The sequence below is a fragment of the Drosophila albomicans genome, chromosome 2R, assembly GCF_009650485.2.
Source record: "Drosophila albomicans strain 15112-1751.03 chromosome 2R, ASM965048v2, whole genome shotgun sequence".
NCBI lineage: Eukaryota > Metazoa > Arthropoda > Insecta > Diptera > Drosophilidae > Drosophila > Drosophila albomicans.
Genome location: NC_047631.2, coordinates 11,480,168 through 11,505,588, shown reverse-complemented (window position 1 = coordinate 11,505,588; position 25,421 = coordinate 11,480,168). Strand labels below are relative to the sequence as shown.

The 25,421-nt window shown below is 40.7% G+C and overlaps 1 protein-coding gene across 1 annotated transcript; it reads left to right on the top strand.

Annotated features, from left to right (window-relative positions):
• The first annotated feature begins 8,390 nt into the window (after positions 1 to 8,390).
• Positions 8,391 to 24,653, top strand: LOC117576348 (serine proteinase stubble). Its single transcript, XM_034261033.2, is given in 12 exon segments — positions 8,391 to 8,544; positions 11,660 to 12,353; positions 18,973 to 19,029; positions 19,896 to 20,459; positions 21,113 to 21,267; positions 21,360 to 21,658; positions 22,557 to 22,995; positions 23,149 to 23,338; positions 23,455 to 23,692; positions 23,694 to 23,753; positions 23,824 to 23,973; positions 24,039 to 24,653. Coding segments are annotated over 10 exon segments (2,265 nt in total). The 5' UTR covers positions 8,391 to 8,544; positions 11,660 to 12,353; positions 18,973 to 18,994; the 3' UTR covers positions 24,174 to 24,653.
• Positions 24,654 to 25,421: the final 768 nt, after the last annotated feature.

The window sequence follows — 25,421 nt, the reverse complement described above, 5'->3', positions numbered from 1 at the left end:
AATTCATTAGTTCCACATTTGGTCTAACGAAATATTACACAGTTCATATAGGATTAATGTTTTTGTCACCTGCGGGTGTGAAATCAAAATCAGATCAACTCGAAATGCTTTTAAGATCACTAAAAAAAACTGCAAACTCCGCTGAACAGATCGCTCTTCCATGCAGTGTCATTAAAAAAGAAAAAGAAGACAAAAACAAAGACAAGTAATAATGAACAGAAACTCCTTGGAGAGCAGCGTGCACAGAAGTTAAAAGTGGAAACTTTTTCTATAGTTATTCAGCAATTGTCCAATTGTGCATTTACGATGCCGCCGAAGAGTGCTCCATTTGGACAATGGACCCACATGCTAGTGTTGAATTTCACTCGGCTAATTGCTGCTGATGAGACTAACATGGATGTATTTTTATATAGATGTTCATGCTGGCGGCGCCACATAAAACGCACACAATACAGTTGCGCAGACCAAGAGCGGGAGCGGGAGCGGTGCAGACCAGTGTCGACTCTCCGCAAGACAGTTGCCCGGCGGCAAAGGCTGGAGAGTAGGAACTAGGGGGTCTGGGAATTGGCTGGCTAATGGCAAGCGAAGCTGTAAACTTGCATACAGCGACCACATAATTTGGAGTAATAGACCTGGACCTGGAGCAGGAGTTGCAGTTTGGGTTGGAGATGGTGCTGGAGCTAGAGCTAGAGGCGGAGGAGCAGTCAAAGTGCTAGAGCGGATATGCTTCAAATGCCAGTCGATTGCTCAGAATTGGGTGAGCTGGGGAATGGGAATGAGTTGAGTTTGACTATGGGATGGGATGGGATGGGTATACATATGTATGTAGGTAGGTATGGGTACAGTAACCACTCAGTGGAGTGCCTTTGACCATAAATTCTGTAAATTCAAAGCGCGAAGGAATGTCACTTGCCAATTATTAGAGAATGTCAGCTGTCGCTGATATCTTTGCCATGTTTGTATTGACGATCTCAGCTGCTGCTGCTCCGACTGCTGCTGCTACTCAGCTCAGTTCAGCTCAGCTCTCCAAAGGCATCAGAGCGCTCCACTTATCGTTGCTTCATATCTAATATAGACAACTAAACAGGTTCCACGCACTGCGGTCGGTCGCCTGGCAGGTCTGATGGACGCTCGCTTGGTCGCCTGGTCGGATGCTAGCAAAGTGCAGTTCAATCACAGCATCAATCTCAGTCTTAGTTGCACTCGCAGTTGCAGTAGCAACAGCATCAATAGCAGCAGTCCCCCAAGCTCAACTATTCCCAGCACACTATTCCAGGGCCACGCACTGACACGAGACTCTCTTTTTAATTGCTGCACTGCGTCAGCTATTCAGGACAGGGGGAAACAACGTTTGACAAATGCAATGCCGACAATTACATGCGTTGCCGCATCCCCCTTAGCATCTGTTGCTGCCGCTCCTGTTTCAAATGCAACTGGAAACTAGAACTCATTATTGTGTCATCATCATCATGATCACGAGCAGAATCGTCATTATCATCATCATTGTTATCATGATCATGACTCGGGATTCGCATTAGTAAATATTTTCATTCGACTATACCGCATTCCCTCGCAGCTTTTAAACTGGTTTGCATCGCGAAAAGAAACAAAACCAAAACAAACTGCACCGTTAAAAGAAGGAAATCTTAACTCTAAATAGCTAAGAAGATCATAATTTATATACTTACTATATAGAGTACGAGTATGAATGTGTGTGTGTGTGTGGAGTACTTTGCTGGATCATATTGCATAATTCGCTTTCTAGCAAGTCGCAGCAAGTTGCCACAGGCAACGGCTTAATCAGTGTGCCCCATGGCTGCTAGTCCATGACACCACTGACCTTGTGCCACTTGAAGGCGACCCAGACAGAAGTGAAAACAAAATCCCTATTCAAATTTGTAAGCCGGACTGGCACTGGGACTTCGACTACGACTTCGACTGCAAATGTGGCAACGATCGTTCCTTTAGCTTGGCCAAAAGAGCCACATGTCTGACTTGAACTTGAAGTGCGGAACCAGATGTAAGTAAGTAACGGTCCTGCGGCGGCTGCTGCTGCTACTCTTGCTGCTGCTTCAACTGCTGCCTCGTGAGAAATCAAACTGTAAAGTGTGGCTAGAGATAGAGTTGGGGCCGCGACTGCGGCTGCGATGCGGCTGCAGTTGCATTCGCAGTTGCAGTTGCGGCGTCATCATCATCGTCGTTGTTGTTGTTGTTGCTGAGGTCTAAACAGGTTACAGTGCTCGTATACCATTTTAGTTTGCTTGTGCTTCCTCTTTGGCACGTCTGCGCGGCCGGTGGCAGCCTGATGAGCACACATACACACACACACATTCGCACACACTCTGTGGCACAGACACTTGTGGATTACGTGCAACTCAAATAGAGAGAAAAGTTTTAGTATTAGCCCAAACCAATTGCACAATTTGTAACAGCTTTTGACGTTCCTGTGGTTCACAGAACCGAACCGAACATTGAGCAGCCTGTGGCCAAAAGTTTGTTACATGCGACTGGCAACCTACAGCTTGCAACTTACAGCTTGCCACTGCCATTGCATCTGACTGCTGGGCAACGCCTTTTCATAACTATTCCCAGCTCTGTGTGCTTCACAAACACTCAGCCAGAGACTTTTTGATGTGTCACCTCTGGGCTTTTTGTGGGTGGGCGGAGGCACTTCAAACTATGTGCAATATACTCGTATACTTCAGACCAATGCCGGTTGATTGAAGTAACCGTAACTTAGAGTGCTACATACGTGCTGTACTTGTAGTGTGGCAAAGGTTAACTGCATCTCAATTGGTGTTAAAGGCGCAGCAAATTATCGACTTAGCTAGCTTTATGAATCAAGTGTTTAGATGGAGCGAGAATAAAAATTATGGCATCATTAATTATAGCATACTTTACGAATGAATTATTATTGATTGAATTTAGTTGAATTATTTTTAGAATTGAGGTAAAAAGAAAATCAAATTATCTTCTAAATAAATCTTTATTTGGTGAATTTGGAGAGTTATTTTACTAGCACAAAATCAAAATTAAATCAAATTTTTAGAAATTCATATTTAATTTAATTTTCAATACTATGTATTTTTTCTAATATGACATGTCGATAGACTCTTGTTTATTGAATTTTTTTTTTAATTTTGCCTATAATTATCATTTAACAAAATCATATTTCATTCAATTGAAATAAAATTTCATATCCAAGGACTTAATATAATATATCTCATTGTAAATACATAGAAAAATATGTCTCAAAATGTTTTATTTTTTATTATTTATTATAATTATAATTTTTTTTGATAAGATTATCTTATTAATTTTATATCTTTTATATCTCATTAATTTACTGGTATTCTGCACAGTTTATAAAAAATTTGCAATTTGATTGATTCACATGTTCTTCTATTAATTTTCAAAAGCATTGCTAAGATGCTGTCTGCATGATTTCTGTAATTACATATACTTAAATTGCGTTTATTAATTCTGTTGAAATGAAATTAATTTGTGCGAACATACCCCAAGTGAACAAGTTGCGCAGTTTATCTATGAAGTGTGTGCGATTCTGCAGAGTTAGTTGTACTTTAGCAAATCAACAGCCTTCAGCAATTTAGCTGCAGTGCCAATGCTATCACACGTGTGTATCTTTTTGCAGCCTTCAGTCACATACACCTGTAATTTGCGCTTGGCACCTTTGGTGGTGCGATGGTTTGTTCGGTGGTGCTACAAAACGAGCATTAGCTGCCAAAAGAGCACAAGACAATTTGTCGGAACCTTCGCGTCAGAGAACGACAGCTACAGCTAAAATCCAGGAAGGAACTCCGTTTTGTGGTTGAGTTTTGAGCTGGATGGTGAACGGGGGATACAGGGCTAAGACTGATGCAACTGATTGCAGTTTCTAACTGCAACGTTGCAATAATTTTGTAATTTCTCACTCACTTAATTTAGCTCAATTAATCTCAATTTTAGCTGTCAACTGGCTCACCGAGCCGGGAGCTTGTCTCATGCTCGCGGAGCCCGGTCCAAAAAAAAAGAAAAAAGAAAAACTTATCGCCACGCATGTCTGGGAGTATCTGCTGCGGATACAGATACAGATACTGGCGCAGCTTGAGCTTCAGCTTCAGATACACCGTCAGCTTTAGCCACAGGTAGTGAGAATCTTCACATAAATATTGCACTGCCGTTATGTTCCATGTATAATTTGTCACTCGAAATTAATCTAGGAACCACTTCAACCTGGTGTTGGGTTATCTCCTCCTCAAAATGTCGCTCGCATGCCAAACTGCTGAGTTACTCTAAGTCGAAGTCGAAGAAGTCAGCAGGCAGCAGGCAGAAGACATGACCGGAGTTGATCTTCAGTCTGCTGGGGTTCTAAATAGTATGTATCTTCTGTGACTTTTCGTGAGCAATCTTTTTTTTTCGCTTTTTTATTATATCATAATGCCAACTGTTAAGTGACTGTGACCGTCTTGTGGCTAACAATAAGAACTGGGTGTCGATGCCCCCCTCATTATGCTGCTTGCCACTCGTACTCGCACTCGCCAACTGAAATTCATTTTCTTTTCTTTTATTTTGTGTTTTTGGGACTCGAACTTGAACTCAGACTTAGGCACAGACACGGACTCCAACTCAGACTCAGACTGCGACGCGACGTCAAGTTGGATTTGGATTGTGGCCCATTAAGCGCTGTTAGGGGTTACATTTAAGTGTTGTTTTAATTTACATTTTGCGAGGCACATTTTGCGGTTTTGGATTCCATGTTTGCAACATTTTCCTTTGCGGTTTTACAAATTTTCTAGTGATCTTCGCTGAGTCGCTGTTGTCTTTCATACAGGTTTAGGTTCTCCTCGCTCTTTTTTTTCGTCTTGTCTCGTCTTGATGTTTGACGTTGGACATCAGAGACGTAGACGACGACTCATACACATGCTTAGATATAGATATGGACTTGAAACGTTAGCAAACACAGGGGGGTCGGTCCATGTCGGACGGTTGGTTGGTCGCCTGGTCGTTGTTTGGTCGGGTTAGTTTCTGGCTGCTTTGGCTCATCGTTACTCCATTCCGTCCACATTTATGGCAGTTGGCAGTAACAGCGGCAACGGCAAGGTGTTATTTTCATTTCTAGGTTACTGACCCATGTCATACGTGTGTGGAAAATTCAATATTGCTGTGAAAAATACTTACACAACTATTAAATAAAGACATGCCTTTGCTTAGGCTCCCATTTGCGTCTTTTACCCTCTGCTTCTCTGTCGTTGTCTTTGTCTTTGTCTGCTTTGGCTTTGGCTGTGGCCTGTGGCCCAAGCTTAGTATCTTTGTTTCGTACTTAATAATTACGCTCATTTCATGCATGCAATGTTTGAATTCCAGTGAATCGCTATCGCTATCGCCCACCCCCAACTCCACCACCATCCCCCAAGAGCCATGCAGCAGCAGCTGCACATACACATCTATAGGTTTTTCCAAGCTACAGCTACATCTACAGCTACAGCTTCAACTCTGCAGCTACCGTGTGCGGTAACCTTCAAGTTAACATGGAACAAATGAAAAAATTCTTGCTGCTGCTGCTTCAGCTGCTGCTGCCACTTTGCTGCTCTTTTCCTTAGCTTAATTAATTACCACATTCCTTTGGTTTTAGCTATGTTTCTGCAGTGCAAGTGTGTGTGTGACGTTGTGGTGAGTCTGCTTGCATGTGTGAGTGCGTGTGTCAGATTTCCGTTTGCGCGCGCCAAGTGTACAACCAAATACGAAAGACTTAAGACACAAACTCAACTTGATTTTCTCTCGTCACAAGTTTGCACACTTCCTACTCGAATGGTAATCGATTGAGTTCGCACATGTCATTTGACGAGCTTTTGTGGCATTGTTGACAGCACACGATTACAATGAATGAAAATGACATGATGAGCACGTCAAGAGCAAGAGATCAGCCCAGACTACGAGACCAAGACGAAGACCAGGCCAGGTTAGGCCAAGAAGACATCGCTGTAGAGCCGCATGACAAATTGCGACCTATTAATCTCACGTGGACTTTCACTTTGCCCAGGCCCACAACGTACATCTCTTCTAGGTCTATCTAACTCTCTATAGTATTATGCAAATGTCAATCAGTTGCATAGAGTTGACATTGACAACAGGATCGAGCCCAGTTAATGCCATGGGCCATTGTTAATCAGCCGCAGTCGCAGCATAATTGCCAATATACTCTATTGGCAACGGCCGCCAAGAGTTTTTTCTGGTCATTTGAATTGACGTTCTTTTTCTTTTTTTTACCCCCCTCTTCGATTTGATTCACGTGTAAACGATTAATCAAGTTTCAAGCAGCGACTGCGACTGCGACTGAGACTTCTACTGAGTCTATGACTGTGGCTGGTCCGGCTGTGATGGTTTGCCCCATAGTTTTGGTTTTTCTCTTCCCGAGATGCGATTTGCCTTAGCCCGGAGCTTTATGTCGTTGCTTTATGGGTCAGTAAGGTGGAATGTTTTGGTTTAAGCCAAGAACTTAATTTCGGTTTGAAAGTTTATGCCAAATTGATTGGTGCGAATATAAAAACAAATCCCATGCCGAGCGTTTAATGATTATATTTATGGGGTTTTAAAAATTTAAATAAAATCCACGAGCAATGTTCATGCATATGATTTATGCATATTGATTAATCAAAACTTAAACATTCCAAATGGTAGTCAAAGTGGCAAGGAGTCGACAGTGGGCACATTTCGTGCTCTTTCACACACTTTCCTTTTCATTTGCATCGACAGCAAAACAACTCCCTTTTGAAATTATATAGTTGCTGGCAAAAATCGTGCACATGCCTGAAAATCGTTTTTGTGAATGTGTTTTTTGGGTAGCTGCTTTCAAATTTTCACAGCTTTGTCTACCAAATCATTGACTAAGTATACAAATAAGTACGAGAGGTTGTATGCACTCGAACAACTTTATTCTTATTCTTATACTTATTCAAGCTAACTGATTTATGATCATAATCTGAGCGGTGACAGTGTTTAATGATCTTGGTCAAATGAATGTCAGGGTAACACAGAAGTTATCAGCGATCAGTGTTGAGTATTCTGTCAATGAACTGCTTGGTCAGTTATCATTTTGGCAATATCATCTATCAGTCTGAAAAGTCTAGACTTTGGAAGATTCACATTCATTATCTCGATCATCAAATGGACCTGAGGTTCATTGAACTACACGAAACTATCCATTAATTTGGTTTAAAAGCCTTCTTTGGCTTACATACATACATAAATCGATCTTATGGCTTGCCGATCGTCATTTGATCACAACGGCTAAGCTTACCGTATGTCGTATTAATTCTATGAACAATCAATTGTCAAAGATCAGCGATTTATTATTGAGAAAATCAGATGAGCTCAGCTGTAGGTGGTGCGTTCACTTTCCAGTGGCATTGTGCGTACATTTCGAAAGACCTCAACCCACTTATCTTATCACAATTTCTCTCCATATTATGATGCAGATGGTGCACTCACAATCGTCAGGTGTCAATCGACAATTCGTCATTCATTGCGCCGAACAATAGAGTGCAACTCAGGACAGCACACCACTCAATATTATATAACCGTTATACTGATAACTCATATGAAAGTCCCAGTAAAAAAAAAACACCGAAGAAAAATAAAATAAAATAAATCTTTAACACTGACCCACTTTCAAAAAAACTTAGTGAGTCAATAAAGAAACCGCACTGAGACCAAATACGGCTTGCGTTAATATGGAGATTAAATAATCGTACGACTCAGGCCTCAATTTCAGTCACAGTCAGAGACTGACTGTGAGTCTGCGTCTACTACGTCTGAGTTGGAGTCTGTGACTTTGTCTGCGAGATGGAGCAAACCGCACATGAATCACCCACACGAGGCGGGCTTGCAAAATAACTTGGCAAGTGACCAACAGTGACAACAGAGCAGTGCCTGGGATCGCGGCCAAGCCAAAAGAAAAGTTGTTAAAATTTATATACATAGATATCACACGCCTGGGGGGTCGAGGTCGCCAAACCGTAAACATTTATGCACACTCAACACACACACACACACACACACACATACACTGAGGAATATACTCGTTCACTTATCAATATGCAAGTTAAGAGCAACTATATCGTTGCTGTTGTTTTGCTGGGGGCTTCCAATCAGCTGTTCAACAAAAGACTTAAGGCACAAACTTGTCCGTCATAAATCTCTCTTTGGCCAATTGCGCTCGCTAGCTCCCAATGACTTTAACGCTCTCGCTCTCTCTCTAGATCTCAGTCATGCTCTCTGTCTTTCGCTCTTTCTTTGAGCTGGCCAACTCTCTTTTGGCATCTGGCAAGGTGGCTCTGTGGCGCAGTTTTATGCGCTGCCTGATGCTTTGCCGGCCGCAGTTTGGTTTACACAGCGCACGAGTGCGGATCGGGTTCGGATACGGTTACGGATATCTGATTCAATTTACTCGTGAACATCTTGAACGCAGCCGTTGCCTGGATCATTATTCCCCACGAGCTACAAAAAAATAAAACAAAAAATCACAAAAAAAAAACCAACAAAAAGGTGCCTAAACTTTTGTAACACTTATTAAGATCTGCCTGCGGCAATAGACATCGATTTTAACTCTGACTTCGACTTCGACTTCGACTTCAACTTCCACTTCAACAACAGACACACGACGCGCTGCAATCAATCAAAGAGACGCATAAATTTCTTGAAATCAAAAACGATCGACAAAAGCTAATGCCACATGATCGTCGATTACCCCCATCCATTCGCTGATCAAACCTTACCAAAAGTGTGCACAAATCAAAATAAAAAAAAATCATAAGAAAGAGAAGAAAAAGTTATTCAGTTAAAAAGTGAGAGTTTTCCACGCTTTTTAGGTAATTTTTGCTGTTATCTGTTATGTTTTTTTTTGTGCTTTTTGCCTTCTTTTTTTTGCCTTTTGCTTTTCGTCGGTTAAACACACTTGCGACTCAATCACGACTAATTGCGCATGCGCCGCCGCTTTATGCGTATTTAAAGTGCCGCCTATATTACAAAACCGGAGCCCAAGCTCTGATACTCGCACAGAGTCTCAGTCTCAGTGTCTTAGTGCTGTATGTCTGTCTATCTGTCTCAATGTGGCAATGCCTCTGGCTGTGACTGCCTCTTTGGCTGCTTAATATGCGTGTCACGTTGCCGGCCATCAAGTTCAAATTGCATTCGCTGTCAACGCATTGCAACATGGGGCAGCGCACAGAGTCAGAGCACCAACAGCAACAGCAACGGCGGCACGCGTTGAAATTTTGAAATTAACACTAGCGTCTGCATATTGGCTGCAAGACTGCAACTGGAGCAACTGCTAATTAAGAAATAAAAATTGATCAGCCAACGAGTTGTGCGTGAAAGCTGACAGCAAGGATAACAGCAGACCAGTCTTTCTGTCTCTCGGTCTGTGTGTCTATCTGTCTGTGTGTCTGACTGGTTGTTAGGCGAATGACCTGCTCAGCTACAAACTTGCTATTGCTGTTGTTGCATTTTGCATGCCGATAACTCTGTCAGCGACATGCACACTAATTAGTTCACATTTGTGGCTTACAGCTGCGCGTTGCACTCAACTTGCCACTTGTTAACATTGGGCGACGCCGTCACCACACACTCTGCAAACTTCTGTTTTGCCATTGCTGTCGCCTTGGCGTTGCAAGCGAAAAAAAAAGCACAACACTGGCAAAAGTGAGTTAATACTCGTCTGCATTGTGCCACAGCCAGTTTTTTTATTTTTCTTTCTTCAGCTAGGTGTTTGCAACTTGTGCTAGTCTCGAACTCTCGTACTCTTCTAGACTGTCAAATGCAAACTCGACTGGGACTGGGACTGGCACTTGGACTGGCTCTTGTTGGTGTTTGCTGCGGTCAGATGCTGGCGAGTTACTCCCAAAGCATTTAACTGCAAAGCTAATGCACTCACACACACAAACACACACGCATACGCATACACACACAGGCATATATATAATACCCATACATGTGCAGTTAATTAATTTCTTTGTTGTTTTCTACGGTAAATCATGCCACATTGGCTTTGGTTGTGTTTGTGCCACAAGTCGTATCACTTGTGAGATATTCGCGAGAGAGAGTGAGAAAGAGAAAAAGAGAATTAGACTGAGAATAAGAATGCCACTTAGAAGCTGTCCTATACACCCATCGCCAGCTCGTTCTGAGTCTCGGCCGTCTCTTTATTGAATAGTTACTGTGAGTTTTCGCGTTGCAGCAAGTCTTTTGTTGCAAACCACTTGAACTGCATTTGCATATAAATTAGTTTTGATAGCACTCGACATAGCTAAAACTAAGCCTTTAAACTAAGAACAAAGCAACGGCAACGGCAGCAGCAACAGCAGCCACTAACAGTTGATGTTTGTTCTATGAATGCGTTGCGAAAATCAACTCGGGCTCTGGCCTAACGGTACTCATTAAGTGAAGTACAACACAACGGCGACAGTGCAGTGCATAGCATTTGAATAGCAGCACATTTAGTGGGAACAACCACCACACACGACACCAGCAACAACAGCAGTCGTAGTAGATAGAACGACCCAAGACGACTGAAAGACTTAGACAGGATGAAGCGATAAGTTGGCAATAAAAATTGGCAGCACTTTGGCACATACGACAAACAAAAGACTTAGGAAACGAACCAGTTGCCCAGACTGCCTGACTTCTGACTAGCTGACTGGATGGCTGCCTTGGCTGGCTGGCAACAGTAACAGTTACTGAGCCAGTTAATTGTTAATTGTTGACAAGTACTCGTTGTATGCAAAACGAAAGAAGTGCAAATGTACGTTTAATGAGGAGCAGCGACTGTGGTGCTTGTGGTTTCTGCTTGGGAACACTGAGAATAGCTGCCACTATTGCTTTGCTTTGCGGTGGCAGCCAAATAGATAAGGGAAAAGTCAACCTCAAGATAAAGCAAAACAACAAAAATACATAAAAAAAATAAAGAAGCAAAGAGAAAACAAATGCAATTACCGAAGAGGAAGCAGATGCAGAAAGGCTTCTTCCACTTTGCGTTTATCATTCATTTTTATTTATTATATAAATAGAAGAAAAAGAAAAAATATTTATACTTAATTTTTTTCGTTTCTGTCTGTAATTTAATTAACATAATATTTACTTTGGAATATTAAATTGCTACAAAACATTCGAAACATAAGTAATAGTTGTCGCCGTGTTTATCGATTAATTATCATTGATACGCTGTCGCTTTGAGGCATCTTGACCATCATTATGGCCAACACCAAATTTCGCTTCGTATTTCAGGGGAATTGCGAAGTTAATTTCCATTTTGTCAAAGAATAACGTTTCATATATCAAGATAAGCATCTACTACTCGTATTCCTACCTTGATTTGCCAACTTCTTCTCCAGTGACTGTGACTGCGTCTATGACTGCTTTATGTAGTTCTGCTATGGTCATTTGAATTTTAGTTAAAATGGCTTTTTGGCCATCTCCATTTTGGCTACTAGCCAGTAGATCAAATGTTAATATGCCAGCACCAAATAGGGTCAACAAGAGTTTTATACCGGCTGCACCCAACCAACTTAAAACTTGTCTTATTTTTGCATAAATTTGTTTAATTTCCTCTTAAATTTGTGATTTACCCGATTATAATGCCTAAAATTTTATTTTATTTTTGTAGAAATGCGAGCGAGCGAGCATCGAGACAGCCAAGCCCTAAATGGAAAAGTGAAAAACTATCTTAAAATTGTGCAATAAAAAATAAAAGCAAATTAAACGAAGGAATCAACATAAAATTGTCGAAACGAAAGAAGAAAGAAAGAAATTAATTAAGACTGAATTTGAGGCGAAGTGTTAGTGTTTTGTTTGCGTGATCGTGCAGTTATTGCCCCATAAATTCGCCCACAAATATTTACAGAAGTTTATTGCACTTGCAATCGAGTGAAAATCAATTATAAAAAAAGTAAATACAAAAAATAAACAAATAAAATCTTTCGTTATAATTTGATTGCCATTATTATACGCAGTTATCGGTCGACTGGTGTTTTACTAACCATGAAAACGTTGGAAAGTGTGCCAATCTGAGAAAATCATAAACCAAAAGTTGTGTTGTTGTTTAAAAAGCAGCACTGGAAAAGTGCGAATGCAAGTGCGTGATCAAGAAATATCTGTGGCAAAAATGCTAACAGTCAGTGAAAATTAAATTTGATAAACCACAAGCCAACTACAGTTTATTGTTCTCATCAAAAGTCGAGTGAAACCCAAACTCATCACCATCGTTAAGAGCGTTTAAGAGACAGTCGAATTAAACTTCTGTGCAACGAACCAATTACAGCCATTTATGACTGGCAACCTTACAGTTAATTGAGAGTCTAGTAAGTTCCCAGCATAAATTTCTTTATACTTTATACAATACCTTTAAGAAAACAGAAAGTTTTTTTTTAATATTTTAATTGACATCGAAACAGATTCATTTATGAATAAAATCTCAATTGCTGCGAAAGACTTTATTTGTTTTTCTCTTTTTATTTTTAATTCATAATCCCTTAATTATTGTATTACCTTAACTAATTTGACTGTCGACTTTTCTTTCAAGATAATTCCACTTTGTTGGACAATAATTTCTTAAACTTTATTTGACATTTATGCAAAGCATACAGCCAGCTAAGCTGCTTAAAACTATAAAGATATTCGCATAAATTTATGTTTATGGTAATTGTTAGACAAATTTGTACATTCTGAAAGTAATTTGCGTATTACGTATACGCAATGTGCCATTCTAATTTGAAAATGACTTTGTACGAACAAATTGTGCAATAAAATTGTTATTAACTATTACACTTACACACACACATACACACACAAACACAAATGTGTAATGCCAGCATTTGACATATGTATGCCGCGATTATCCGAGTATTACGATAATAAAATCTGAAGCCATCTCTCGAGTTGTGTCAGTGGCATTTACCAGGCTGCTTTGGCTGCCAGGCTGCCTTCAGATAGTCGCGAGTATGTGTCTATCCAACTGTCGTTTGTCGTTTTATTAGCGAAAGTCATCGAGCAGAATAATTGTTGCAATGTGGCTCCCACTCCCTCATCCTCTTGGCCATTACTTCCCTTCAGAGTCCCCACTTTCTGTCAAACGACGGTTGCAATCAAGGCGCGGGCTCGTAAAATACAATTTCAATTCAGTTGCGCGTAAAACGAAATTCAGCTACAGATTGTAGGTGTGTGTCTCTGTGTATGTGTGCGTTACATGTGTGGTGCTGTTTGCTGAGTTTGGCGAATCTCATTGCGGCTCGAGCAGCAACTGTGACCATCTTTAGCTTATTATATAATTTCTGAACCCATTATTCCATTTGTCACAACAAATGTTGTTTGCCATTCCGCAGGCCCAAATTTATTTAAATGCTCGACGCATTTTCTTCAAGATAATTATGAAATTACTCAAGACCTTGGTTATATCACAAAGGTGTTGTTGTGCTGTCACCTGTAACAGGTGTGAATAACTTAGAATGACTTGAATATTACGTGAATTATCTAGAAATCAAATGGTGAATAATGTTGTCAAGTTTAGAAAAATTAATTGACAAACAATTTATGTAATTACGATAATATTCTGAATGAAATAGTTTTCAATATAAGTGTTTAATTAACTGTAACTGTAAATTGTAGATCTCATCACAAAATGAAGTTGCTTCATAAAATAATAATTATTCATTCATTAAATTGGCGGGTCAATTTCATGCTAAGTCAGACCACAAGGAGAGCTCTGAGAATTCAAAACAACTTTCTTCAACTTGCTGTCGCCGGTTGCTGTTGTTGTGATGCTGATGCTATTGCTGTTGCTGCTGTGTCATTACTTAGGCCAGGCCATTGACATGCAATGACATCACATTTGTACTCGCCGTCGACTACGTCTAGAAACTATAATTAATATGACAACACAGCGGCAATACTCGTACCAGTTTTGGTTTTGAATGAATGAATACGGAATGAATACTCGTGCTGTGAGCTTGCTCTGTTTGCTCTGGTGATTATCAATGGCAAACATTTATCAGACAAGCTAATAATTATTCGCATTAATTAACCAAAGCGTTTAATTATGACACCTCTCATCGGTGTCTGTGACGTTCACCAAGTATTATTGGCACGCGAACCAAATTCCCAATTCCCATTTCTATTTCCAATCTCAGTTTGAGTCCTAGTTCCATTTAAAGTTGAGTTCATGTCAGTTAAGTGTATAAACCAAGCTATAAACATATAAAGCACACAGCTTCTGAACTGCCAGATGCAGCGAACTTTCGTCTGAGGCTCAACTCAACTCATGACTCTCTAGGCCCTGGGCCCTATTCAATTGACTAAATGACTGACGGACTGACTGAAATGAGACAAGTGAATGCTGATTGACCCACTGAAACTGGAACTGAACTCAGCTTGGGGCGTGCTCGACTCTGCCTCTGACTCTCTGGATTGGAGTAGACCGTGGGCTGTAGACTGTGGGCACGACGGGAACGTGCATTTCATGCAAATTAACGACAATGTTTCAGTCCCTGGTTGGCTTGGCTTGTTCATTACAAGCATTTAAAGACGTTTATTTTGAAGATTTTCACTTTCAATCTGTCAAATTGTCACACTCACGAATGGAGATCGAAACTCATTGTTCGATTTTATTTTGGAGCATTCAATAATGAAAAGTGATTGCCGCACGATTTTTATTTTACTTCAAGTCAACCTCTTTTCTTCTCTTCGTTCCTCCTCTATTTTCGCTTTTGTGCCTTTTTGACTGTCAAGTGAGGCCGGTACGTCAGATCTGGGCAACGGTTACGTTTGCCAATGGAGACGTTTACTGGGCTCCCATTTTTTGGGGTTTTTGTTGCGCTCGCACGTGTTTGAATACTTCCGCAGCCCATGATCATGATTGATTTTGAATATTGCTTTGTATTCCATACTCTCCGTACTCCATTCTCCGCATTCATGGCTTCATTGAAATGAGTCTCATCATTTCAGTTTATTGAGAGACTTTAATTTTCACTCTATTGAAACAGGTGCGAACCGTTATGATATCGAAAAAATGAAATTACTTATTTAGAATAATATTGCCATGAATAAGCAGATGTGAAGCCGCTAGGCCAATCAAGTTTGTTTTTATTTTTTGTTTTTGGTTGTTGCTGTTCGTATTTTCATCCAGAACCGCTGAGAACCAAACACCAACAGCAACAAGAACTAAATCCAAATTAATTATGTTGCCTTCGGTTTGAGGGCAAAATGAAATTATAAGAAGCCCGAGAACTCGACCTTAAAACCAACAGCGTCATGCTGCTCTGCACAAGGCATAGAAAAAAGCAAATATTTGGACAATGGGAACAAGGCAAAAGGTTCCGACTGAGGTCGCTCTAAATGAGGAAAAACGATGAAAACCATACATAAACAAACAGACAGACAACAAAACAAACAGACAGCAACAGCAACATCGACAACAACAACAATAACATCAACAACAACGATAACTTAGCTTTGGGTATTGGACCTGAGGTCTAAGACTGGTCCAGTCAAAGGTTCAAGTGCAACGCTGGCCGTCTTCAGGCGGCATAGCACGGGCCTGGCTTGGCCATTAGCTCAGCCGGGTTAATAAACCAAAGACACTCGCCACATTCACAGCAGACACAGAGCAAGAGGTAGGGCTGGAGAGTGATTTATGCTTGTGGCCTAGACTACGACACCTAACAGCTTGAAACCATCTTTCTTTTATTTTCAACTCAATGTGCATCATGCAAAAGACATTTTCGACTCTTTTAGTGTGTTTTAATGAACGACATACACTGCGTATGCTTGATATGTGCTTACGTTGACGCATAGTCAAATTGATTAATGCGGCGCTTTAAAAGTTTTGATGTTTAACAGGCAGGCGCCAGTTGATTATTTGACAGTGCAAACTATAAGTAAGTGAACTGATCGCAAGCTACAATGAATCATTCCCCAAGTTCATTCAGTTCTTATCTCCTTAGTTGTATCTTTCTAAGAATACGAAATTTACATAATTAAAGCGTTAGCTTTGCGTTCTAACTCGGCTCGGATGTTGATTTATGTGCACCAGCATTTTCCTCGACTAACTGTTCTACTACTCTCGGTTGTGGGTCAGCATTTAATGTCTTATTTGATTCGTTTGTTGGTGGGAACAATTTATAAATCACGACACCCAGAAGTTGATTTCAATGTGTTTCATTTATATATTAAAATTGTATTTATCAAGCGCATTTCTGAGCTTGTTTTTAGTTGTCCAAGTAAATTTGCATTGAATGCTTTAGGAAGTTGCAGCATCATATCAAGTTGTGTTCAAGTGGTTGTTGTTGGTTGGCTTGTGAGTACTGCGTACTAGGTACAATGACTTCTATTAGTCAGTGTCGTGCCCAGTTATGCTCGTCGTCGCCGCCGTCGTCGTTGTTGTTATATCTGGCCCCTGGCAATGTGTGTTTCACATGAAGAAACCACTCAAAAATTGTGTTTACGTTACGCGATGTGATTATAACAAGCGGCGGGCTCTAAAGATGCCGACTTCGACTTGACTTGAGAGATGGACATGTGCTATCTAACGTATGCGATAGCAGCTTCAAGTTGCGTGTCTACACTTCTTGTTCATCTTCATCTTCTTCTACTTCTACTTCTACTTCTACGACTTCTTGTCGTTAATGTTGTTGTATGATCCAGTTGTTTATCTTTTTCATTAGCCTGGGCGGCCTGTCATCTCTGCCGTCGCCTGTCGATCGCCTGTCGATTGACAAAACGCCTACCGGCTGAATAAAGTCCTCCGTCCTCCGGTGTTCGCACTCTCGATCCTCGTAGCCAGAGGCAACCCACCATTTACCATTTACAATTTTACCATTTAACTATTACCAAACGGGCTGTGACTTTTCCGCACTTTACCACACGCCACAGCGAATCGAAGCTGCAACAGTTGCAACTTCAGTCGGCAGCCTTCGCCTTGGAGTTAAGTGACTGACGCAAATTGCGCAATTGTTATTACAATTACTCTTCAACTAGCTGTTGCAACTTGGCAACTAGCCAACTCGGCTAGTTGCAACATTCAGCTGCACGTACACACACCACTTTGCTTCGTCAGTCAGTCAGCTAGGGAGCCAGGCAGCCAGTCAGTCATTTTGCTGCATTTTTCTAATACTTTGTTGTACATTTTTGCCACAAAATTATTTGGCCTTTGGCTTCCGCTTTTGCTATTGGTAACTTAAGTTCGGTTTCTGTTTCTGTTTCGGCTTTCGACTTGGGGTTGGGGTCGTTGTCAGTGTCGGTGTCGGAGTCTGGTTCTGTCTGATCGTTTGTCAGTCTCTGGCTACTCGTCTTTTTTCCGTTTGGGTTTGTCTAAAAGATAGTCATTAGCACAAAAGATTGCTTTAGCTGTTACTGCTGCTGCTTCTGTTCTCAGGGCGTTTAAACGGGGTAATTACCTTTTTGGGTCTTTCGGGTGAAAAAGCGGCAGCCAAAACAATGGCAACTAAACTGATCGTTTTGTTGAGGAAATGAAAACGTAACGAAATTAATTTGCAACGGTTCAGACCGTCAATGGGCTCATAGTTGTGGCGTGTGGCGTGTAGCAGTTGCACAGTCACCTAACAGCACAGTTGCTTTGCCAGTTCCCATCAAAGAACCGAAATAAAGTTATTAGAGTGAAAATTACATTTCGCTGGCTTAAATAACAGTCCATTGAGCCGTTTTATAATGAAAGTGTTGAGCATTTTGGCAGACAATTGATAAATTGATTCATCCTATTGGGGCAGGAACAACAGCAACACCAATGGCAACAAGATCAGCCGATCAAATACTCAAATTAAAGTCATTCGATCTCAATTTCAGTTTCAACCTGTTCACGCACATGACGTGCACAAATTGTTTAAATCCAGTTTCAACAGATTTGTAATTACCATCAACTCAAATGTCGGACATTTAGATAGATGAGTACTGTCCGATAAACGAGTTTCTTATTTTTTTTACTTAGCTTAGATAAGCGCTCCCAAGTGTGTAAATAATTCACAATAATTGTTATTAATCATACAGATTTGAGCACACATTTTTCAGATATAATACCATTCATAGCAAGTAATGCCTGATCTTCAATTTTATAAACTGGGTCAAGTTTATTACTGTTATGTCAGGTTTATAATGGTCAATTAGTTACTGAAATTACCCAAAAAAAATAATGTTTTTTGATGTTTCAAGTTACATTTCGACGCGATTAAATACGATTATTTCAAACAATTTTTTAAGCATTACAGTTAATTCGGTTAATTAATAAATGAATTAAATATTTTTAAAGAAATAACTTTTTTTTTTTAAGTTTCATAAATATTTTAGTTAATTTGTCAATTAATCATTTATTTAAGTATTTCTAAATCATTTTCAAATTATAATATGTAGTTAAAATATAAATTAATAAAAATGACTCTCTCTCTTTTTATCTGTTTTTTAATAACATGCGACCAAGCATTTATTTAATGATCCCAAAAATTGATTTCACTTCATATGTATTAAATATTTTATATTGCTTGAAAATAAACTCTTGAGGGCAAACGCTCCATAAATTTTTGAGTCTGGAGAACAGCAACAAATTTTTATATCGTATGCGAAGAGTACAATATTTAAGCCTTGTATTTATTTATCATAAAACGATCGATCCGTCGATTATAAAATCAAATCGATGGTAATCTTCATACGATAAAGATGCAGTTGAGTGGAACACCAGGCAGGGCGTGGGAGATGGAACGCGAATCGCGAAACGGGGAACGTGGAACGTGGGTTAACTGCAACTGCGACAAGCGATGCATGGATGACCACTCATAGGCATCGGCATGGGTATAGAAATAAGTACTTATGGTTATCCACTAATTATAGTTCAGAGCAACATTCCACTCAGCATTCTCGTGGTAAAACTAACAACAACAAAACCTTTCCCTTCTTTTTCTTCTTCTTGGTCGTCTTCAGACATGCGCCCGGCACGTTACAGATGAAGCAAGCAACTTTAATCAGACACAGACACAGGTAAGTTGTCAACCAGTTGTTGGACCTGGCTCCAAGCTACGCTTTGGTGGCAGTTCTAGGCTGCATGGCTGATATTACTGAGCTACCAGTTTAGACTGCAATATGAGTAACTTGTACTTCTTATACTTCATATATGACATTTTGTGGGTGTTTTTTCGAAGGCATCCCACGAAAGGCAACATCTAATTTGATGAGTTGTAGAGTGTGTGTAAGTGTGTGTGACTCGTGTGTGGCATGTGCTATGTGTGGAATTGAGTAAACTTTAATTAAATTTCAAAATGATTCCGCTTTGATGAGCTCGTGGCCCGACTTGGAGGCACGCTCGCTTTGGGGCATGATATTATTAATTGTAGCATGTGTCGTCTCTCTGGTAAAACATATATTCGTGCGATCACAATAAATTTTTTCCATCTGTTTGGTTTTTTCTCTCTCATTTATTTTTATGTTGCACAAAAAGACAAAAACACAAAAAAAAAAAACTGATTATGAGGCAAAAGTGAAAAGTTGTAATTAAACCAGTCACTGACTGGCTGCAGTGTTGTAAAAACTGCAACAACTGTGACTGCAGCAACAACAACAACAACAGCAGCAACAACTCATAAAGAGTAGAAATCGCTGAGGAGACGTGCCCGTTTTTTAGTTGTTGCTTCAGCTGTTGCTGTTGTTGTTGTTGTTTGGGGTTCCAAACATGCGACAAGTGCACTTAATTAGTAGGGAGCAAAGCGTAGAACATAGGGGTGGTAGCTAGAAGGGGGAAAGGGGCAGCTGCAAGAGGGCATCTGCAACATGGCGAGTGTTATGGCATCGCTCTTCTGCAGTTCCGGCAGGCAACAAGACCCATGCTAAATTGCCTTTTTTTGTTGCAGAACCGCAGACCCGAAGATGTGGCCCAAACAGCGTTGGCTAGTCAAGAGAGCAACTGCTGCGATACCAGCGAGGAGCACACACCAAATACTAGAAGTATTACTAGCCTTAATCTTAGTCAATGGCCTTGCCTCAGCGACAGCAGCGCTTATCACACCACCGGATAGCATCAGCAGCAGCAACAACAACTTCGAGTATGATTCGTTATCCTCAAACGAGGATGACGACAGTCCGTCGTCCTTGCCCAGTTTCTATCGCAGTCCGCATCGCCTTGATGGCTACTATACGCCAGCGGATCTGCAACGTAGCCACAACTACAAGATTAGCCCAAAGCCGTGCTCCTTTGGTCGCGTCGAGGGCACCTGCATGTTTGTCTGGGAGTGCATCAAGTCCGAGGGCCAGCACGTGGGCATGTGCGTGGACTCGTTCATGTTCGGCTCCTGTTGTGCCCACAACTACACGGATAACATTGTGCTGCCCCAGACCGCCTTCTCGTACACTCGACCCACTAAACCGTTGTCGCTGAGGCCGCGACCGCCACCTCAACCCCACAAGCCGCTGATCAGGTGAGCCATCTACAAGACGTCCATTTACTTAGAGTTATTGTGTTGACAAAATAATGCAGATACCTAATACTAATGAATAGGTTAAGATTATTTCAAATGTTGAAATGTTTGAAATGCTTTAGAAAGATGTAATCACAATGACAATAATAATGCTAATGCAATTAACAATAATACTCTAATTCTAATACTTAATACTTAATAATATTAGACATGCCCTTATAACATAAAATCGATATCAATAATAATTATAATAATTCCACTTATAAAGTTAATCCAGATGCAATAGGGTAATGTTTTTAATATTAATTTATGCTTATACCAATATAATAATTATGTAATTGACCATGTTGACCAGAAAAATATAATACTAATGCCAATTGCAATAATAATTCAAATCATCAAGTTACTAGCTCACAACGTAATTTTTTAAACAAACTAATGCAAATGCCAAAATATTATTAATATCAAAATAAAAATAATACTTTTAATGTTAATGATAATTTAAAACTTACTATTTTTGGTAATGATAATGCTAAAGAGATTGAAAACATTTATAACTGATTAAATTAATGAAAATGTCAATTCCAATTTGATCTACTAAGCTGTACAAAACTAATACAAGTATTAATCGAAATATGGTTGATTAATTTTAGCGGAATGACAACCATAGAACGTCCCCATGGTGCTGGAACCTTGGTAATTCGCCCATCAGGTCCTCATCATCAAGGCCCACTGTCCAGGCCACATCCAAAACCAACGTCGCCGCCGGATCTGCATAGTGCGGCCAGCCAGGCGACGGCCAGTTCCAGTGAGTATACACAACATATATTTAAACGGCGCTTGATCCATTGTTATGAAGAGTGTTCTTAACATACAACAAACAACAATTACACCAAACAGATAGTATTTGGCATACATCAACGAACCAGCAGCAGGCACAACATCATCACTGGCACATGACCACCGAGCCAAGTTTTATTACCAAGCCACGACCCACCGGCTGGACCAAGCCCGGCATCGTCAATTTGCCAGCACCTCAGCGCCCCTCGAAGCCGCCAAAGCCCACAAAGAAGCCGATTGTATACGAGCGGCCACCGCCACCGTCACCTCAAACTCCAACGCCGGCGACGTCGTCAACGACAATGATTCTGTTTGGCCAGACAAAACCAAAACCCAAACCCAAACCGACCAGGCCTCAGGTATGTAAATACTACGCATCTACCTCTTACTCCCTTCCTGCGATCTTCCATCTGGCATTTCGCGTCTGAAGTCTGCGTCTCATTTTGCATTCAACATGGTGTCTGCTGTTGTGGCCTGTGTGTGATGCATTGATGTCGAAAGCGAAACAAACGAGCGTCGAGGTCATTTACTCCTCGATCAGCTTGGACTCACTGATTCCCAGATTCCCTGATTCTCAGATTCCCTCCAACTGGGGCTGTGGCAGGCCACAGCCTTGGGGGACATTTTATTGTTTGCGCAAAGCCGAAGCCAAAGCTAAAGCTGATGTAAGATTTGTCTTGTTGCCTCATCGTCCAGAGATTCGTCTCTCTGTCTGTCTCTGTCTCTTGGGTGTGTTGTTATGCCCTTGCCCACCTTGAGTAGGGTATCAGATGAACAACTTAACAATATCAACAGATTTGAAATTTGAAACTAGATTTGCTAGAATAATAAATCAATGGGCAAATGAATTGAGAGTGCGCAGCAGAAAAGAATAGATAGCTGAACGATATAGAGTTAAAAAAAAAGAATACTTACAAAAATAATATTCTCTTGTCTTCAATTTAAATTCTTTTGATGCAAAAAAGTTGGGTACAATGGTATACAATAATTGAGGAAATTCTATTATCTTAGTTAAAGCATAATCTTTTGATCATATTTGTAAACGGGAAAGAAAAAAGTAATTCTTTAAAATAAATATACTATAAAATTTCTTGGTAAGGGTATGCAGAAATCATCGTTGTTGTCGTTTGGCTTAATTCTTGCATCCGCTGAGATTTTCGCAACGAAGTGAAAAATTGATTCTTTGCATGTGAAATACTTTTTTAGCTGCTTGGGCAACTATTAGCATAATGTTTACCACTTTCGGCTACCTTGCAGCTGTCGCCGGCCACATCATTAGCCGCATCGTCCTCATCAGCATTGCCAGCAACATCAGCAGCAGCAACAACAACAACAACAACAACGAAGGGCTCAACGACCACAACAACGACAACAACGAGGAGAACGACAACTACAATGACAACGACCACAAGAAAACCCATAAAGCCCTACCAACGGCCCACCACAGTGGGCACAACAACAACAATGAGTACGACAACAACTACAGGAGCAGCTGCATCGGCAGGAACAACATCAACCGGGAGACCAAGTCCAAGTCCAAATCCAAGCCAGAGACCAACGCCACAGCTGCCCACACGCTTGCCAGCCACATCGGGCATTGAATCCAATGAGATAACGGACTCCTCCACACATGATGAAGCCGGCAATGCGGCGACAATGCTGGGCACCGTGAGGACCATTTCGGCAGCACGAAGCGGTAAGATTTAAACTTCACAGTCACATGCCACGCCCCAAACCATTTGACATATTCAACAACAAATGTGTTGTCGTTGTTGTCGCCTTTGCGAATTTGTGTATGTGTTCAAAGTATCTCATGCATTTTGCATTTTGTTGTTGTGTTTGTATGCAGAGTGCGGAGTGCAGATGCTGACGCGTCCAGAGACGCGCATTGTGGGCGGCAAGAGTGCAGCCTTCGGTCGTTGGCCCTGGCAGGTGTCTGTGCGACGCATCTCGTTCTTTGGTTTATCCAGCACCCATCGCTGCGGTGGCGCTTTGATCAACGAGAACTGGATAGCCACGGCGGGGCACTGTGTGGAAGAGTGAGTAGCAAAACAAGCGAGCGAAGTTAGCCAACCAACCAGAAACCACAACTATAATTTCCGCAACTCCCTCTCTTTTCTGTTTTTTTCGCTTTCTTGCTGTTTCTATCCAACAGCTTAGTTATCAAACAGATACGCATACGCGTGGGCGAATATGATTTCTCGCATGTGCAGGAGCAGCTGCCATACATTGAGTGTGGCGTGGCCGAGAGGGTGGTGCATCCCAAGTACAACTTCAATTCGTACGAATACGATTTGGCAGTGGTGAAGCTGGAGCAGCCGCTGGAATTTGCACCGCATATCAGTCCCATTTGTTTGCCCGAAACGGACAGTTTGCTGATTGGCATGAATGCCAACTGTCACTGGCTGGGGTCGTCTCAGCGAGGGCGGCACACTGCCCTCAGTGCTGCAGGAGGTAAGTGAAACATATGCAAGCAACTACAAGACAATCACATCCTCAACAAAACAACTAACTTCCACGATAGGTGTCCGTTCCAATTGTGAGTAACGACAAATGCCATTCGATGTTTTTGCGCGCTGGGCGTCAGGAATTCATACCGGACATTTTCCTATGTGCTGGCCATGAAACTGGCGGCCAGGATTCTTGTCAAGGCGACTCTGGTGGTCCACTTCAGGTAACTTTGTTTTCAACTTCATCGTGACAAAAAAAATACCAAAAATTCAATTCTCATTTGTACAGGCTAAGGCGCAGGATGGTCGCTTCTTTCTCGCCGGGATTATTTCGTGGGGCATTGGCTGTGCCGAGGCCAATTTGCCGGGTGTCTGCACGCGCATCTCGAAGTTTGTGCCCTGGATACTGGAGCATGTCAGATGATAATTGACAGAATGAATGGCTCCTCCACTCTTGTTATTGTTTTAATTTATTAGTTATATCTTTAAGTTTGTGTGATTTTATTTTAAACGAATCTTAAGCGTAGTTAGCTTCAATTAATAACAATTTGCATTAACATTCGATTTGTGCTCAACTCCCATAACGTACATGTAGTCAAGACTCCCCCAATAAGTTAGTCTAGCGAAAATTCTTTGTAGGCTGATCTTAAGTTCTTTCTATCGGATTCGAATCGTTTTAAATGATATAAGAAGAGTAGCATCGATATATCTGTATATAGACTTAGTAAACGTAGCAAAAGTCATTTTTATTGTGCAGTTGTTGGTATTGTAGTTTAGGCATATTTAACAATTAATTACAACTTATAATTTATAAACAAATTGCATACAAACATCATTATGTTGTATCTTGCCCAAAGAACAAGTTTATTTATAAAGATGAGCTCAAATAAATTTATAACGAAAATAACAAAAATTAAGACGAAATCGTTTCAGGGGACAAGCGAAATCAAGAGATAATTAAAAAAACTATTATCTTGAAGTCACATCTATGAAGCAACCATAAATTTAAGAAAGAAGATTAATGTGATCAAGGAATTTCAAGAGCAAGAAAAGATGGGAAAGAAAATGAGATTTTATAGTAGATTGGCGCATATTATTAATATTAATAATACTACAAAAGCAAAAATGCTGAGCTGAATTTTGAATTTAAGGAAAATGAAAGTAAGTATAAGTAGCAGAAAAGTTTTGTAATAAATTACAAATATTTTAATTCGAAGATAATTTTTGCGTAAGTAAAAGTTAATCAAATTTACTTACTGATTAAGCTGCCCTCGTTGCGTTTGTGAGACATGAATAGAGACAACGTCAATTATGCATTATCATTATTACAATCTTCAGCTGAATCTCGCGTGAATTGAACTCTCTCAGCCAAGTCGTCTTCAGCTTCCATGTCAAGTGCGTAAATGATGTACAACAATTGCAGCTAACGGCAGCGGCAATTTCGATTCGATTCGTTTCGATTCATTCATTAACTTTTCAGTCAGCAACCATGTTCGCCGCAGGCCATTGGAATGATTGGCACAATCGATTTGCCGACAGAGATGTGTCTGCGGCCGATTGTGGTACGTGAAGATAAGATGTTCCCATCGAGTTGCGAATTTCACTTTTCATCATTGACATTTGACACCAGTGGAACAATTAATCACGAAGCCAACAAAAGCTACCAAATTGT